A 20,058-nucleotide genomic window follows, 5' to 3' on the forward strand; every position below is an offset into this window, starting at 1 on the left:
AACAATCCAGACATAAAATTACTGCCTTGATCAGTTTGTATCTCCTTAGGTAATCCAAAATAAGTAGAATTTTATAAGAGCCTTTGTCACAGTTTTAGCTTTTATATTCCTAAGTGGTACTGCCTCTGGAAACCTAGACGAAGTACACATGATAGTCAACAAATACTGGTAACCAGTTTTTGTCTTTGGTAATGGACCAACACAATCTACAATAACTTTAGAAAATGGTTCACCAAAGGTTGGAATAGGTTGTAATGGAGCTACTGGTGTAACCTGATTTGGTTTACCCACAATTTGACAAATATGGCACATTTTACAAAACATCGCCACATCTTTTCTTAGACCAGGCCAGTAAAAATGTTTTAAAATCTTGTCCACAGTTTTCCTTACCCCTCCATGTCCACCTAAGGGCACACTATGAGCTAAAGTCAAAATCTCATTTTGATAAACTTTAGGGACAACTACCTGGAAAACAATATTCCATTCCTCACTTGCAGGAATTGTAGGTGATCTCCACTTCCTCATCAACACTCCTTTTTCCAAGTAATATCCTACTGGCACCTTCTCAATTTCACTATCTAGTAGAGCTTGTTCTCTTAATTTTATAAACTCAGAGTCTCTATTCTGCTCTGCTATCATCTCCTTCCGAGACAGAGATAAATCTTCATAGTCAGACTTACTCCAAGAATCTTGTTCAAACAATGAAGGTAAGAAAGTCTCTGACACATCCTCAAAACTCGAATCCTGAGTTGAACGGTCATGAGTAACAACCTCATTCTGCGCATCAATCTTTTTAGCCATAACTCTGTCACAACACAGAAAGAACCTGTGTTAGAATTCAACTCTGGTTCCTCTGACTCCATTGTCAAATGCACTTCAGGAAAAACTTGTCCATCTGCCAAGTCAATAGACAATAGACAACAGGTGCAGAAGTAGACCATTCAGCCCCTCGAGTCTGCACCGCCATTCTGAGATCATGGCTGATCATTCACTATCAATACCCAGTCCCTGCCTTGTCCCCATATCCCTTGATTCCCCTATCCATCAGATATCTATCTAGCTCCTTCTTGAAAGCATCCAGAGAATTGGCCTCCACCGTCTTCCGAGGCAGTGCATTCCACACCTCCACAACTCTCTGGGAGAAGAAGCTCTTCCTCAACTCTGTTTTAAATAACTGACCTCTTATTCTCAATCCATGCCCTCTGGTACTGGACTCTCCCAACATCTGGAACATATTTCCTGCCTCAATCCTATCAGATCCTTTAATTATCTTAAACGTTTCAATCAGATCCCCTCTCAATCTCCTCAATTCCAGCGTGTACAAGCCCAATCTCTCCAATCTCTCTGCGTAAGACAGCCCTGCCATCCCAGGAATCAACCTAGTGAATCTACGCTGCACTTCCTCAATTGCCAGAATGTCCTTCCTTAAACCTGGAGACCAAAACTGTACACAATATTCCAGTTGTGGTCTCACCAGGGCCTTGTACAAATGCAAAAGGACATCCTTGCTCTTGTATTCAATTCCCCTTGTAACAAAGGCCAACATTCCATTTGCCCTCTTCACTGCCTGTTGCACTTGCTCATTCACCTTCATTGACTGGTGAACTAGGACTCCTAGGTCTCTTTGCATTTCTCCCTTACCTAACTCTACACCTCTTGTTCCTGCTTCCAAAGTGGATAACTTCTCATTTATTCACATTGAATGACATCTGCCCACTCACCCAGCCTATCCAAGTCTCCCTGTATTCTCCTAACGTCCTCTTCGCATGTCACACTGCCACCCAGTTTAGTATCGTCAGCAAACTTGCTGATATAATTTTCAATGCCCTCATCCATCTAAATCATTGACATAAATCGTAAAGAGCTGTGGTCCCATTACAGAGCCCTGTGGTACCACACTAGTCACCTCCAGCCAGTCCGAGAAACACACATTCACTGCTACCCTTTGCTTTCTATCTGCCAACCAGTTTTCTATCCATGTTGAAACCCTGCCCCCAATGCCATGAGCTCTGATTTTACTCACCAATCTCCTATGTGGCACCTTATCGAATGCCTTCTGAAAATCTAGGTACACTACATCCACTGGCTTACCCTCGTCTAACATCCTTGTTACACCCTCAAAAAACTCCAACAGATTAGTCAAGCATGATTTGCCCTTGGTAAATCCATGCTGGCTCGGCCTAATCCTATTTCTGCCATCAAGATTATTACCTAACAATAAATAAATAAATACCCTTCACAGGTAAGCTAGGCTGTAATCCTACTTTAACAAATCCTGTAACTAACCCTGACTTTAAATTTACTTTATGCAAATGTACAGGCATAAAAGCACTCCCAACACCTCGTATATAATTTACCTCACCAGTATCAGACTCTTCATTAAACTTCAATACACTGTCTAACATCAGTAATTGAGAAGCTCCAGTACCCCTAAGGATTTTTATTGGCACCAGAGTAGATCCTTCTTTCAAGGATACAAACCCTTCAGTTATAAAATGATCATATCCCTTTTTAACTTGGTCAGACTCTAACAAAACCTCATCCTTGTTTATCGAACCCTGCAATTTTACAGGTGCTTCAGTATGTTGCACACAAGCATCTGGAACTGCTTCCTTCTCTTTCTTTTTCAATCTGAAACAGTTAGCTATTATATGGCCAGGCTTCTTACAATAGTTACAAATAAGACCAAACTGTCTTCCCTTCGCAGGTTTTCCTTCCTCCTTACCTTTCTCATTAACTTCTGATTTAATTTCTGATTTACCTTGAGTCTCTGTGTTATTTTTCCTCTTAAAAATTCTGCACTGAGGAAATTTATTCTTATAGATTAAAACATACTGATCAGCTAATCTAGCAGAGTCCTGCAATGTATCAATATCCCTCTCATTTAAGTAGGTCCTTACTTCATCAGGAATGCTTCTTTTAAATTCCTCCATTAAAATCAGCTCTTTCAATGTATTATAATCCCCATTTACATATTTAGAGGAAACCCATCTCTCAAAACACACAGCTTTATCATAGGCAAATTCCACATAAGTTTTTTCCACAGACTTTTTCAAACTTCTGAATCTTTCCCTATATGCTTCTGGGACCAAATTGTATGCTTTCAAAATCTGCTGTTTCACAATATCATAATCAAGTGCTTGCACAGCAGTTAAAGCTGTATAAACTTGTTGTGCTTTGCCTTTAATTACACTTTGTATCAATACTGACCATTTAACATTCCGCCACTGTGAAATCTGAGCAATTGTTTCAAAATGTTGGAAATATCTTTCCACTTCTGTTTCACTAAATGGAGAGACCAATTTAATTTCTTGAATAGCAACAAACGGTCTTCTAGAACCAGAAGACTGATTCTCAGACCCTAATTCCGCCATCGCATATTCAAATTCCCTTTTTTTATTCTTTTTTATTCTTATTTTTATTATTTTTTAGCTTCTAACCTACAACGCTCCAATTCTGCTTTACGTTGTTCCAACTTCATTTGTTCGATTTGTAACTGCATCTCTAGATTACTTATCGGAAACAACTCTAAAATCGATTCATCAAAATCACCCGAATCTACATAGTGTGACGTGATTTTTCTCTGTATTAGAGCCTTCGATATGGACTTCAAAATACCTTTAAGTTGCAATCTACTAACTAGCTCAGAGACCTCAGTTTTTTTCGACTTCGCTAACAACTCCGCGTCTGGCGAAGCCAGAAACTCATCAATATTCATTGTTGCCGAATACCACTCACAAGCCAATCAAACAAAAGAATCGAGTATTCCCCTTTTCCAAAACATCAATTCAAAATTTAACAAGCATTTAAACTCAAAAATGGTTCATCCCGGACAAGCCCCCATATTTATGTTACGGATTCAGCAACAATATATAAATGAGGCAGGGGGGTTTTATAACAAATAAAACATTAAACACTGAAAAACAAACCCCCAAAAGTAAACAAACCACTAACATAACCAGAAATCAGCTGCTGTGCAGCAGCTTAAACAGTTCTTAAAGAAAAAAAGTGAAAACAGTTCTTAAAGCGATGTTGCAAAAACAGTTCTCCAAAGTAGTACTGCAAAAGTTCAAAATGCTTACAGCCCATTAAAGGAGAGACCTTTTAGACAATTTAAATTCTCTTTCACGTTGTGTTGCTGCGGTTCCCAGTCGAGCTATACTTTTCCCGGAGAATTTACGAAGATGAAAATGAAACGGCTTAAAGGCACTGACCTTTTCTTTACAAAACTGTACCCAACCCTTTCTGCTATAATATTTCACAGGGGTTAACACGGGCACAGCCAACGAATTCCTTCCGAATGAAGATCAAACAAGGTCGAACCTGTTTCACCGTCGAAATCGACTTTCCTCGGTCTTTTAGCTCCTGAACTCCGATCTTCACTCTCCACTGATTTTTAACTGGCAGAATTATAAAGAAACTGCTGGCAATGACCTTTTAAACTTTAGGCATTAAATAGAACTCCACCTTTCAACCAAACTGTGTCATAATATTGGACCACGCAGTGGCATGAAGTCAACATGGCAAATCCAGCCACAAACTGCTCCTCCTCACAGGGAGGGGTCCTCCTTTTATACCCTGTAAAAAAAACCTGTCACATGATCTCTACTGGCGGGAAAATGACGTCACTCCACCATCACAAGACCATTACCTCAAGTCCAGTATAGCTTCAACCCCAGTCAGGTGACAAGTACAAGATACCCAAGGGTATGTAACAGTACTCTGATAAATATTCATCTCTTATATTGAACCCCTTTTTTAAGCAGGTGAACAAGGCAATCAATAGGAAGTCATCTTTTGAAAAATGTGATTTAGAAGTAAATACATATTTAAGTACATGTCTTGCATTTTCAGTTCAACCTCACAACTCTGGCATGTAGTTACTGCTGTACAGACTTTATACTGAAAAGCAAATGGGCAAATATTTTGGAAAAAAAAATCAGTACATAGAGGCTGGAAGTTAAGTTTGAATATTTTATGTAGAATTTCCAGTTGTTTCTCCTTATCTCAAAAGAAAGTCATAGGCATCCAGCCAAAGCTGTATCCTGTCATTAATAAGGCTTTTCTGCTCACCACTTTAGCTGGGTGGTAAAGGACTTCTATAACTTGTACTCACCCTGCATATTCTAAAAATCTGGGGGTGAACAAAGAAGACTGCCAGGTGTTGGGTGATAGTCAATAGGGCCTCTGACAGACTAAAATTATATATGTGTGATATCACAGGATATGGCTGAGGTCTTAAATAAGTTTACTTATCCATGTTAAGTGGCAAAGGCCATAGAAGCAGGGAGTTCATTTCCTCATTTGGGCTCTTTGTGATGATATACCAACAATTATGAGATTAACTGGTAATTTTCCTTTTAAGTAATCATTTTAGACAGATTATTTATATTTAATCAGGAACGTTCAATTCCACTTTACTCCCTCAGAATCTTCTCCTAAATATTTTTGATGGAAGAGTATATTATAAATACAGGAAATATTTCCTTCATCAACACACACAAAATGCTGGTGGGACACAGCAGGCCAGGCAGCATCTATAGGGAGAAGCACTGTCAATGTTTCAGGCCGAGACCCTTCGTCAGGACTAACCGAAAGGAAAGATAGTAAGAGATTTGAAAGTAGTGGGGGGAGGGGGAAATGTGAAATGATAGGAGAAGACTGGAGGGGGTGGGATGAAGCTAAGAGCTGGAAAGGTGATTGACAAAAGTGATACTGAGCTGGAGAAGGGAAAGGATCATGGGACGGGAGGCCTCGGGAGAAAGAATGTGGGGGGGCCACCAGAGGGAGATGGAGAAAGGGCAAACAACTAGATATGTCAGGGATGGGTTAAGAAGGGGAGGAGGGGCATTTACAGAAGTTAGAGAAGTCAATATTCATGCCATCAGGTTGGAAGCTACCCAGCCGGTATATAAGGTGTTGTTCCTACAACCTGAGTTTGGATTTATTTTGACAGTAGAGGAGGCCTTGGATAGACGTATCAGAATGGGAATGGGATGTGGAATTAAAATGTGTGGCCACTGGGAGCTCCTGCTTTTTCTGGTGGACCGAGCTTGGTAGTGGGAACCCGTTGGAGGTGGCAGAAGTTACAGAGAATTATATGTTGGACCTGGAGGCTGGTGGGGTGGTAGGTGAGGACAAGGGGAACCCTATCCCGAGTGGGGTGGCGGGTGGATGGGGTGAAGGCAGATGTGCGGGAAATGGGAGAGATGCGTTTGAGAGCAGAGTTGATGGTGGACGAAGGGAAGCCCCTTTGTTTAAAAAAGGAAGGCATCTCCTTCATCCTGGAATGAAAAGCCTCATCCTGAGAGCAGATGTGGTGAAGACAGGGGAATTGTGAGTAGGGGATAGCGTTTTTGCAAGAGACAGGGTGGGAAGAGGAATAGTCCAGGTAGCTGTGAGAATCTGTAGGCTTATAGTAGATATCAGTAGATAGGCTGTCTCCAGAGATGGAGACAGAAAGATCAAGAAAGGGAAGGGAGGTTTCGGAAATGGACCAGATAAATTTGAGGGAAGGTTAAAAGTAGGAGGCAAAGTTAATGAAGTTGATGAGCTCAGCATGTATGCAAGAGACAGCACCAATGCTGTCTTTGATGTAGCGAAGTAAAAGAGGGGAATGGATATCCGTATAGACTTGGAACATGGACTGTTCCACAAAGCCAACAAAAAGGCAGGCACAACTGGGACCCATGCCAGTGCCCATGGCTACACCCTTGGTTTGGAGGAAGTGGGAGGAGCCAAAGGAGAAATTATTGAGAGTAAGAACTAATTCCGCTAGCTAGACGGAGGAGAGTGTTGGTAGAGGGGAATTGATTAGGTGTGGAATCTAAAAAAAAGCGAAGAGCTTTGAGACCATCTCGGTGGGGTTGGAGGTATATAGGGACTGGACGTCCATGAAGATGGTGGGGGCCAGGGAACTTAAAATCATTGAAAAAATTCAAAGCGTGAGAAGTGTCACAAACATAGGTGGGAAGAGATTGAACAAGGGGGGATAAGACAGTGTCAAGGTATGCAGAAATGCGTTCGGTGGGACAGGAGCAAGCTGAGACAATAGGTCTACCTGGACAGGCAGGTTTGTGGATCTTGGGTAGGAGGTAGAAATGGGAAGTGCGGGGTGTGGGAACTATGAGGTTGGTGGCAGTGGATGGGAGATCCCCAGAGCTGATAAGGTTGGTGATGGTATAGAAGACAGTGGCCTGGTGCTCCTTAGTGGGGTCATGATCAAGGGGTAAATAAGAGGAGGTATCAGAGAGTTGTCACTGTGCCTCGGCCAGGTAGAGGTCAGTACGCCGGACAACAGCAGCTCCCCCCTTATCAGCAGGTTTTATAGTGAGGTTGGGATTGATGCGGAGGGTGTGGAGAGCGGAGCATTCGGAAGGAGTGAGGTTGGAATTGGAACAGGGTGTGGTGAAGTCAAGACGGTTGATGTTCCGTCGGCAATTAGCAATAAAGAGATCCAGAGCAGGCAGAAGACCAGAGTGGGGTGACCCACTAAGGAGCACCAGGCCACTGTCTCCTATATCATTAACTTTGCCTCCAACTTTCACCCTGCCCTCAAATTTACCTGGTCCATTTCTGACACCTCCCTCCCCTTTCTTGTTCTTTCTGTCTCCATCTCTGGAGACGGCTTATCTACTGATATCTACTATAAGCCTACAGACTCTCACAGCTACCTGGACTATTCCTCTTCCCACCCTGACTCTTGCAAAAATGCTGTCCCCTTCTCACAATTCCTCCGTCTCTGTTACAATGTTTCAATGTAACATTTTTGATTAATGACCTCTAATTGGCACTGACATGATTATTCAGCTGTGAGTTAAAACATTTTCTGTTTTCATTTCAAACTTTCAGCATCCCTATAGATGCTGCCTGGCCTGCTGTGTTCTACCAGCATATTGTGTGTGTTGTTGTTTGAATTTCCAGCATCTGCAGATTTTCTCATGTTAGCATCTATTGTACTTGTTTTTGTAAGATCAACATAAATTAGTAATGTAGGGACTCCTTAATTTGATTAAGTAGAATTCATCCAGACTTCAAAGGGTTAAGTTCAATGTGTATATTACATGTTATGTTCTATGTTTTACATTATTAAATTTGGGGGAAGGTGTTTTTTTCTGATATATATACAACACAAACTTTAATTTGCAGGGGGAATGAAGTATGTTTCAAGCAATTACACTCATGTCAATATTTGTCAACACTCATAGAGTACTATAGCTGCAAGTGTTTGCGGCAAAGATCATTCTAATGTCCTTACAGAGATTGATATGAGTAGAAATTTTATATAATTAGTAATTATAGAGAGGGGAAGTCCTACGATAAATGAACATTTAAGAGATAGGCACATAAATAGCCATAGGATGGAGAAATTGGTATTAGTTTATTTTGTCATCATGGTTCGGACAGATGTTCTGGACCTAAGGACTGTTTCTGTGCACTGTTATGTCCTGTTTTCTATTTGTTCTCACTTATGTAGCACTTCCTATTAAAAACTATCAAGATGTGAGAAGTGATATGATTTTTGCCATATGATTTTATTGTTCATAATCTCAATCAGTCTTCAATAACAATTTCCTCATTGCCAGCTAATCTTTTTGTGCTTTCGCTAATTTTCATAGGTAGTTCAAAATGAATTGACTGAACCTTTTTCAGCATGGTCAGATGTGCAGGTAGATATTAATTCCTTTATTATGTATCGTATCTTACAAACCCACATACTTTATTTCTGAACATTTGGAATATCTGTAATGAATGTAAAAATGCTCACTCTTCTATTAAAACTCCACATTTACAGGAAAAGATCACAAGATTACAAGACATAGGAGCAGAAGTAGGTGATCCTATCAAGTCTGCTCCGCCACTGCACCATGAGCTAAAGTATTCTCCCATCTGGTTCCAATCTATGGCTTTACCCCATACCCTTTGATACCCTAATTAGATACCTATCAATCTCCTCCTTAAACACCCTCAATGATTGGGCCTCCACAGCTGTATGTGGCAACGTATTCTGTGAATCCATGACCCTCTGGCAAAAAAAATTTCTCATCTCTGTTTTAAATGGGTACCCTCTATTTCAGAGACTGTGGCCTCTTGTTCTGGACCCATCAATGAAACAGCCTTTCCATATCTACTTTGTCCAACCCTTTCAAAGTTCGAAACGTTTCCATGAGATCCCCTCTCATTCCTCTATACTCTAATTAATACAGTCTAAAAGCTGACAAATGCTCCTCATATGTTAGCCCCTGCATTCTGGAAATCATCCTCGTAAATCTCTGAACTCTCTACAACATCAGTACATCCCTTCTAAGATAGGGGACCCAAAACTGCACACACAGTATTCCAAATGAGGTCTCACCAATGCCCCATAGAGCTTCATCAACACCTCCTTACTCTTATACACTATTCCTCATGAAATGAATGCCAACAAAGCATTCGCTTTCCTTATTGCTGATCCAACCTGGTGGTTAACCTTTAGGGTATCTAAGTCCCTTTGCTCTTCCGATTTTTGAATTTTCTCCCCATCTAAATAATAACCTTCCCAATTACTTCTTCCTCCAAAATGTACAACCACACATTTCTCAACATTGTATCTCATCTGCCACTTCTTTGCCCACTCTCCTAAACTGACCAATTCTCTCTGCAACCTTTCCATTTCTTCAACACTTCCTGCTCCTCCACCTATCTTGGTGTCATCCGCAAAGTTAGCCACAAAACCATCTAATTAACAATTTAAATCATTGATATACAGCGTAAAAACCACTGCGACCCTGCGGAACACCACTAGTAACCAACAACCAACCAGAATAGGATCCCTTTATTCCCACCCTTTGCTTTCTATCAGCCAATGCTCCACCCTTTCCAATATCTTTCCTGTAATTCCATGGGCTCTCATCTTATTAAGCAGCCTCTTATGTGGCACCTTATTGAAGGCCTTTCAAAAATCCAAATACACAACATCCACAGCCTCTCCCTTGTCAATCTTATTTGAGATTACTTCAAAAAATTCCAACAGGTTGGTGAGGCAGGATTTTTCCTTCATGAAACGATGCTAGCTTGGTCCTATCTTGTCATGCACCTCGAGGTATTTCATAACCTCGTCCTTGAGGATCAACTCCAATAACTTTCCAACTTCTGATGTCAGACTAATAGGTCTGTAATTTTCTTTTTGCTGCCTCCCTCCTTTCTTAAACAGTCCTCCGGAACCATGCCAGAGTCTATTGATTCCTGGAAGATCATTTCCAATGCCTCCACAATCTCCAAAGCCACCTCCTTCAGAACCCATGGGTGCACCTCATCTGGTCCGGGAGACTTATCTACCCTTAATCCTTTTAGCTTCTCAAGCACTTTCTCTCTAGTAATCTTGACTGTACCTAATTCTATTCCCTAAGACCTCAGGCTATCAGGTATGTTGCTAATGTCTTCAGCTCTAAAGACTGTTGCAAAAAACTCATTCATTTCCTCTGCCAACTCTTTGTTATCCATTATAATTTCTGCAACATCATTTTCAATTGGTCCTATATCTACCTGTATCACTTTTACTCTTCACATATTTATAAATCTCATAGTATCATATTTAATGTTGAATGCCAACTTCCTTTCGTAATTCATCTTTTCTTTCCTAATGACTTTCTTAGTTTCCTTCTGTAAGTTTTTAAAAGTCATCCAGTCCTCAGTTTTCCCACTAATCTTTGCTTCCTTGTACACCGTCTCATTTTTATTTTAGCCTTTACCTCGCTCATTAGTCACATTTGTGCCGTTTTTTTCCATTCATGATTTTTTTTTCTTATACTTTCCTTATTTCTTGTAGGAATTTCATTCAATTCTGCTTTACCGTCCCTCCATCTAACTTACTTTTCCAGTCAGCTTGGGCCAGTTCCTCTCTCATACCACTGTAATTTCCTTTGTTCCACTGAAATATCAATACACCTGATACCAGCTTCTCCTTTTCAAATTTGAAACTGAACTCAATCATATTATGATCACTACTTCCAAGGGGTTCCATTACCTCTAGCTCCCTAATTGCCTCAGGCTCATTACACAGCGCCCAATCCAAAACAGCCGATCCCCTGGTGGGCTAATGGACAAGCTGCTACAAACAGCCATCCTTTGGGCATCCTACAAACTCCCTCTCCTGAGATATTTCATATTAAAATCTCCCCTTTCATATTAAAATCTCCCAATCTAGATTCTAGAAGGTCATCCCCATGTCTTGAGGAAGTAACTTCAGGAGTTTGTATTTTCTAATCTTGGTATGTTGCATATCTTCCGTTCCAGTCCTATATAAATTCAAAGACTTTAAGCAATAGATTATGTCAATTTACTTAAAATTTCCGTGTTCCCTATGGAAACTTCCTACAATTTTCTTTAGAAGTTCCTTCAATAACACCATCCTGTGTCCTTGCTGTATTGAATAGCTTATAATGTCTATAATAAAATAGTTTCATGCCTTTATTCAGATCGGCAATTGAATTTATCTAATTGGAAGGTGATTAGAAAACACGTGGAGCAGTATCTGTTGAACGTGTTGTGGATGGTACACACTGCACAGACAATGGAGGAAATGAATGTTTAATATGGTCGCTGTGGTACCAATGAGGTAGACTGCTTTGTCCTGAATGTGTGTTAAAGTTCCTGAATATTGTTGGAGTTGCACTGCTGTCTTGGCTTGGACCTGTTATGGTGTAATGTCCTTGGAATGTCAGGAGATGAGTCACTCACTGCAGGATGCAAAGCCTCTGACCTGCTCTTGCAGCCACAGTATTAACGTGGCTGATCTAGTTGAATTTTTGGTGACCTAAAGATATTGATAGTGGGAATTCTGAGACAGTAATATCATTGAATGTCATGGAGAGTCATTATACTTCCTCTCATAGACTGGGACATTTTGGCACAAACGTTAATTGGCACTTATTAGTCCATGCCTGGAGGTTGCCTAGACTTTCAAATTTTCAGGAATAGAGTGCTTTATTTGATGATCAGTTCAGATGGAATAGAAAATCATTATATCACCAGAAAAATCAATATATCACCAGAGTTACCGAGGAGCAGATTTTGGAAAGGTGCAAAAATAACAGGGTGGTTATCATGGGTGACTTTAACTTTAATTCATTGGCACCTGATTAGCTCCAAGGGTTTAGATAAGGCAGAGTTTGTTAACTGTGTTCAGGACAGATTCCTATCACAGCATGTTGACAGGCTGACTAGGGGGAACGAACCGGGTCAGGTCACAGATCTATCAATGGGTGAGCATCTGGGGAACAGTGCTCACCGCTCCCTGGCCTTTAGCATTATCTTGGAAAAGGATAGAATCAGAGAGGACAGGAAATTTTTTAACTGGGGGGGGGGGGCAAATTATTAGGCTATAAGGCTAGAACTTGTGAGTGTAAATTGGGATGATGTTTTTGCAGGAAAATGTACTATGGACATGTGGTCAAAAGTCACAAGTCAGAAGGCATGGGATTCAGGGAAGTTTGGCCAGGTGGATTCAGAATTGGCTTGCCTGCAGAAGGCTGGAGGGGGTACATTCAGGTTGGAGGGTTGTGACTAGTGGTGTCCGACATGGATCTGTACTGGGACCTCTACTTTTCGTGATTTTTATTAATGATCTGGATGTGGGGGTAGAAGGGCGGGTTGGCAAGCTTGCAACGACACAAAAGTTGGTGGTGTTGTGGATAGTGTAGAAGATTGTCAAAGATTGCAGACAGACATTGATAGGATACAGAAGTGGGCTAGAAGTGGCAGATGAAGTTCAACTCAGAGAAGTGTGAGGTGGTACACTTTGGAAAGACATACTGCAAGGCAGAGTACAAAGTAAATGACAGGATACTTGGTAGTGTGGAGGAGCAGAGGGATCTGGGGGTACATGTCCACAGATCCCTGAAAGTTGCCTCACAGGTAGATAGGGAAGTTGAGAAAGCTTTTGGGGTTTTAGCTTTCATAAGTCGAGGGATAGAGTTTAAGAGATGCGATGTAATGATGCAACTCTACAAAACTCTAATTAGGCCACACTTGGGAGTACTGTGTCCAGTTCTGGTCGCCTCACTATAGGAAGGATGTGGAAGCATTGCAAAGTGTACAGAGGAGATTTACCAGGATGCTGCCTGGTTTAGAGAGTATGGATTATGAACAGAGATTAAGGGAGCCAGGGCTTTACTCTTTGGAGAGAAGGAGGATGAGAGGAGACATGATAGAGGTATACAAGATATTAAGAGGAATAGACGGAGTAGACAGCCAGCACCTCTTCCCCAGGGCACCACTGCTCAGTACAAGAGGACATGGCATAAGATAAGGGGTGGAAAGTTCAAGGGGGATATTAGAGGAAGGTTTTTCACTCAGAGAGTGGTTGGTGTGTGGAATGCACTGCCTGAGTCACTGGTGGAGGCAGATACACTGCTGAAGTTTAAGAGACTACTAGACAGGTATATGGAGGAATTTAAGGTGAGGGGTTATATGGGAGGCAGGGTTTGGGGGTCGGCACATTGTGGGCCAAAGGGCCTGTAATGTGCTGTACTATTCTATGTTCTAAAAGTACATTATATATTATAACAGAACATTATACACATTTTTGCACAAAACATACAGTATAGTGCAGGAATAGGCCCTTAGGACATGATGTGACAAATTAAAGAAAGCTACAAAATAATCCATACTGCCTAGATTTGATGTACATTGCTCCATTCTCTGCATATTTATGTGTCTTACTAACAGCCTCGTAAATATTATTATATCTATTTCCATCAGCTGCCCTAGTAATGCATTCATGACTCACCACTCTTCAAAAAGAAACTTGCCATTTACATTTGCTTTCAACATTTCCCTTCTTGTGTTAAATGCGTAACTCTTCTAAAAGGCATTTCAAACCTGGTAAAAATAACCAACTGTCTATTCTATCCAGACATTTATCAATTACTAAGTTTTAACAGCTCTGACACTGGAGATAAAACAAATTTACTTTTCTTTAAATCCCATATTTTGTTAATCTTTGAAATGTGGGAGCAATTGAAGCACCTAGGAGAAACTGTTTCCTCTATTGATTTTATGTGAACTCCACACAGTCAGCACCTGAGGCCTGAGTCAAAATCAGTTTCTGGAACGAAAGTGCTGCAGACCTAAAACCTGTATTACTGTCTGTACTCCATTTAAATTTGGAACAGGGGCATTTTTCAAAGTTCAAAGTCTATTTATTATCAAAATACATATATGTTGCTATACACAATCCTGAGATTCATTTTTTGTGGGGATGCTCTATAGATCTAAATAATAACCATAACAGAATCAATCAAAGTCTACCCAACTGGAGTACAGAAACTAACAAACTCAAAATACAGAAAGAGAAAATGATGATAAAAAAATAATCAATGCAATTCAACAACAAGAGACAGAGTCATTGAAAGTGAGTCCATTGGTTGTTGGATGGTTTCAATGATGGGGCAACTGAAATTGAGTGAAGTTATCCCCTCTGGTTCAAAAAACTTATGGTTCAAGGATAATAACTGTTCCTGAATCTGGCAGTGTGGGTTACATACTATAACCTTGATGAAAATAGATTAACTTACAGTATTTGTCTTAGGGATCAACAGTAAAAGTGTCTCTATCACATTCTACTAATTTTGCCAATATACCACGTTGTTCAGATTTAGTTTTGGTGAAAAAGCAAATCTTGTTTTTGTTTTTCCACTGAGGCTAGGGGAGAAAAAAACCAGAGGACATGGGTTAAGGGTGAAGGGGGGAACATTTTAAAGGTAACATGGGGGGGGTCTTCTTCACACATCAAGTGGTGGGGGTGTGGAATGAGCTTCCAGATGAAGTCCTAAATGCGGGCTCACTTTTAACATTTAAGAAAAGTTTGGTCAGATACATGGATGACAGTGGTTTGGAGGGATATGGGCTAGGTGCAGGTCAGTGGGACTAGGCAAAAAAATAGTTCAGCACAGCCAAAAAGGGTGAAAAGGCACTGTTTCTGTGCTGTAATGTTCTATGGTTCTAAGGTGCTATGAATAAAAAGGGGGTGTTTAGTGAGAATTGTTATGGAGCCTGAGATGAAGTTAATAAGTGTAGTGAGTTGTTCCTTAGTGTGAGCAATTGTACTGGAATAAAACTGCTCAGTTCAAAGTTCAAAATAAATTTATTATCTAAGTAAATCTAGTCACCACAAATAACCCTAAGATTCCTTTCCCTCAGGCATACTCAATAAATCCGTTAAAAGAAAACAATTTTAGAATCAATGAAAGGCCACACCAACTTGGGTGTTTAACCAGAATGCAGAAGACAGTATGTGAAAATACAAAAAAGGAACAATAATAAATAATTAAGCATTAAATATTGAGAACATGAGATGAAGAATCCTTGAAAATTAATCCATAGGTTTCAGGAACGGTTCAGTAATGAGAACCAGCTCATGGACCTCTTTTCCTCTCCTGAAATAATGACCAGCTGTTCATATTGCTGATTTTGAGTAAGTGTGTGCTGTTCTGACAACACTCAGCCAGAATTATATGCTGATTTGTTATTCAGCCTAGGGGTGGTACCATCAGAGACATTAGAGCAAGTAGCGATGAGTGCTAAACTGATCGGGTTCCTTTTGATCTTATCAGACAATCCATCAAACCCACGCAAACTTGATAGATTGATGAAATTTATCAATTTATTGCATCTTTCCTAGCCTTTGTGCAGAAATGAAAATCAATCAGTCCTGCATTCCTGTTATACCACACATTTTACTTGAATTGTTATTATGTTCATGTTCCTGAGTTTTGATTCCTACAATTTACTTTACTAAATTGTTTATCTTTAAAGACCTCTTTAATATGAAACAATGTATCCCACTACTATCCTTTTCTAGAGACAATATCTATCTTTCCTTTTGGTCATAACTTTAATTTTTCTTTACAAGATAAAGTATGATAATTCAGATCAAGTCTTTGAAGTAATGATAGTAATATATATGGGGGATATCAGTAAATTGAAACACTGCTTAGTATTACTGATCCATGATTACGATTCCATTGGATCTGCTGCTTTTGAAGAACTGTGGATGGTATTAAAGTAACTGTAGTATTAATTTCTCATAGTCTCTGCTCTTCCTTTCTCTGGAACCCAATTCACTAACTTACTTTTAACATTTAAAATAAGGACATCTACAGAAATAAATATTTACTGAGATGACAAAACAGAGAATTTAATATCAAGACTTGTGTTCTTTATACGTGCCGTGGATTACTCAGAAAGAAATATATTCTGGAAGAATATGACTAGACCATTTATTTAACAGCAAATAGCAACTACATTTTAACCATACAAGTTTCTCAATCATTCTTTCATTTCTGTGCATGCTCTGAACTCTGTTCAATCATGTTCTTACACCTGACACACGATATCACATCTTCCTTTCTTTGAAAAGAAAAACAATTAGCAACATTAATCAAAACAAATACATAATTTAACATGTCTCTATCAGCTTCTGGGGGTTTACGAACATGAGTAGACATAAGTGGTTCACACAGTTCTTGCGTTTCATTGTTATTTTCATGTTTTGTCTGATCTGCATCAGTTAACTGAAACTCTGAAGTTGGCTCTTTTTTGAGGTCTTTGCAATTTCTTCTCCACACTGCTGCTACTTCTGTCTGGACCATGTCTGATCTAGGTTATGCTTCTTCAAGTACTGTAGCTTTGTGTCCATGTGTTCATTTTGCCTTGTATCCTTACTTCATTTCCTTGGTGCAGTTCAGGTAATGGACGAGTACATCTTCAAAGTATGTTTTCTGCTTTGCTTTGAGTTCATCTGTCCATCTTTTCATTTGTTCACTTCCCTCTGTTCTCAGAAGGCTCTCATTTATTGGATCTCAAACGGCATCCCATCAAGAGCTGAGCAGGTGAAAACCCACATTCCAGTGGAGTACTGTGATCGGCTATCAAAGCTTTATAAAAATCACCTCCACTATCTTTTGCTTTGTGCATCAGTTTCTTGATAATTCCTACTGACTTCTCAACCAATCCATTGGACTGAGGGAAAATGGACTCTCTGTTGTATGAACAAAGCCCCAAAGTCCCATTCCCGAGCAAAATGTCTCGTGTTCACCATTGAATTGTGGACCATTGTCTGTGAAAACTTCATCAGGTACACCACGTGTGGAAAAAACTGATTTCATGCATGTAATTACATTCTCTTTTGTCGTTCTGCCCAGACAACACACTTAAGGATACGAGCAGTAATCCGTTGTTAATGGATAATCTTTGTTGTCAGTGACAACAAGAACAACACCTATCTTCTGATGAGGTCTCTGAGGACTAGGATGTGAACGCAGTGGCTTCTTAGGGTTGTTAGGTTGGTATTTAAAGCATATTCAACAAGAAGACACCAATTCTGCAATTTCTTGATTCATCCTGGGCCAAAACATCACTTCATTTACCCTTCTGTTATACTTCTCAATATTTAGCTGGCCTCCATGAATTTCATCAAGCATTTCTTTTCGGAGACTTTTAGGAATCACAATTCTGCTACCTTTGTACAATATCCCATCCACAACAGAAAGTTCTGATCTGTGATTCCAATATTCTTGTCCTTCTGAGGTACAGTCATTCCTATTATCTGGCCATTCATCCATCATCACTTGTATTACCGGACTGAGAATGTTGTCCTTCTCTATCTCCAGATGCTGCAGTTCCAACTTTTCAGGAGCAACAGGTACAGTCTCTGTGATCATATCAACAAATGCCTGAATATCAACAGCATCTCTGTGACTGTCTTTAGTTGTTGGATCTACAGCTCTGGAAAGTGTGTCAACCGTGTACATAAATTTTCCGGGTGTGTATGACACATTCAATACATACCTTTGTAGTTTGATCATCATTCGCTGAATTCACAAAGGACAGTTGCTTAAAGGTTTGTAAAACAATGTGATCAGAGGCTTTTAATCAGTTTCAACATCAATAGATTGCCCTGTCACAAACTGATGAAATCGCTCACAAGCAAACATAATGTTGAGCAATTGTTTTTCAATTTGGGCATACCTTGTTTCTGGATCGAATAATGCATGAGATGTATATGCCATTGGTATCCATTCCTTATCATGTTTCTGGAGTAATAATGCCCCCAAGCCTGCTTGAGATGCATCACATGAGATTTTGATGGGTCTCTCAGCGTCATAGAATTTCAACACAGGTTCTTTTGTGAGTACTTTCTTGAGATTTTGCTATGCCTTCTCCTGTTCATGATTCCAGCTCCATTTGTTTCTCTTTTCTGTTAGCTGCCTCAATGGAGCAAGCTGTTCCGAAGGAGTTGACCATTCCCATAAACCTTTGAACATCCTTTCTACATTGTGGTCTTGGCATGTTCTCAATAGCAGAAACTTTCAATGGATCAGCACACCCTCTTTGCCGATGGTATCAACCACAAAGGTAAGTTCAGTCACTCCTAGCTGACATTTGTCTTTATTCAACTTCAGGTTTGCCTTGCGTGTTGCCTCAAAGACTTGTCTGAGTCTGGCATCATGCTCTTGTTCAGATGATCCCCCAAATAATAATATCACCCATGGAAGTATCCACGCCCTCAATGTGCTCATATAACATGTGAATGGTTTTATGGTACACTTCGGGAGCTGATGCAATTCCAAATGGAAGCCAAAGAAAACAACATCTGGCAAAAGGAGTGTCAAAACTTTGAACTCTTCTAGCTTAGATTGCCAGAATCTGGAGGATGCATCTAATTTACTGAAGTACTTTGCATTAGCAAACTGTGTCATAATTTCTTGACGAGTAGGCAATTTGAAATGCTCTCTTTTAATGGCTTAATTCAAGTCTCTAGGGTCTAAGCAAATCCTCAGTTTTTCATTTTCCTTATCAATAATGACAAGTGAATTGACCCATTCAGTCCATCATCATTTTATTTCTTTTCTATTTCCGCAACAGTGTGAAAAGTGATTACACTTACCACAGTCCTTGCACATTTTCCCGTATGCTGGACGCTGTTTAGGTCAGCAATCACAAAAAAATTTTCTCTCAAATGATGTCTTGCTCTCTCAGTTTTGTTGTTGCTTCATTATTTTTTCTAACGTTTGCGGTTACTCACAGCATGTACACTGCAATTCTCAATAAAAAGCCCTTTAACCTGCCACTTTGCGGTTTCCAAAGCATTGTGGAGAATCAAAGCTTTTTTTCAAATTTACGTCTGGTTGTCTTAAAACTCTTTCTCTCAGAGCATTATCCACAATACCACAAACAATTCTGTCTTTAACAAGAGTGTCCATCCGCTCTGCAAACTGCATGCTTTACTCAGTTTCTCAACTCAGTAACAAATTGTTTGACCAGTTTTCTGCTTACATGTAAAGAATTTATATCTCTCATATGTCAATTTGCACTTCGGTATACAAAATGCTTCAAATTTATCCATTATCATTATCATTTTTAGATTACCTATGTTACCAGTCAGCTGAAGTGTTTTCGGAGGTTGCAACCCTTCCATTTGCAAACCTGTTAGCAAACAGTAAAATTGTTCACGCACTTTTTTCCCCCTGATTATCTTCAATTCTTCTGTTTCCATATTATTCTTCCAGACCGACTTCTGACACCATGTTGTGTTCTTTATACGTACCATGGGTTACTCATAAAGAAACATATTCTGAAAGAATATAACAAGAACTTTTATTTAACAGCAAACAGCAACCACGTTTCAACTGTACAAGTTTCATTTCATTCTTTCATTCTTTCATTTCTGAGCATACTCTGAACTCTGTCCAATCACATTTTTACACATAACATGTGATATCACCACAAGACTCAAAAAGTATTTGGGAAGATTCAGTGGATAATTAGGTGGCAGTTTCAATTTAATCTAGGTTAAGTGAAAAACAATTTACTTTGAAGAAAAAGAGTATAGATTAAAAGCTTTTTAAAGGTACCTGAAATATTGATGGTAATTGGTCCTTCTGTGAACAACTAAGTGACTTTGAAGGAAAGAGAAAAGTAATCAAAATTGTGTGGGACTCATTCATATATCAGAAGACATGTTTTCTCCCACAAGGAAATAGTTTATCGACATTAACCCACAACATTTTGGCTTCT

At 39.7% G+C, this 20,058-nt stretch overlaps 1 protein-coding gene across 1 annotated transcript in view; it reads right to left on the reverse strand.

Annotated features, from left to right (window-relative positions):
* LOC132385325 (collagen alpha-1(I) chain-like) overlaps positions 1–20,058 on the reverse strand; it is a 100,134-nt gene that overhangs the window by 55,651 nt on the left and 24,425 nt on the right. Inside the window, exon 2 of the mRNA XM_059957339.1 lies at positions 19,411–19,615. Within this exon, the coding sequence (XP_059813322.1) occupies positions 19,411–19,591 (181 nt within the window). The 5' untranslated portion in view covers positions 19,592–19,615. The remainder of the gene's footprint in view (positions 1–19,410; positions 19,616–20,058) is intronic.

The sequence above is a fragment of the Hypanus sabinus genome, chromosome Y, assembly GCF_030144855.1.
Source record: "Hypanus sabinus isolate sHypSab1 chromosome Y, sHypSab1.hap1, whole genome shotgun sequence".
Lineage (NCBI taxonomy): Eukaryota > Metazoa > Chordata > Chondrichthyes > Myliobatiformes > Dasyatidae > Hypanus > Hypanus sabinus.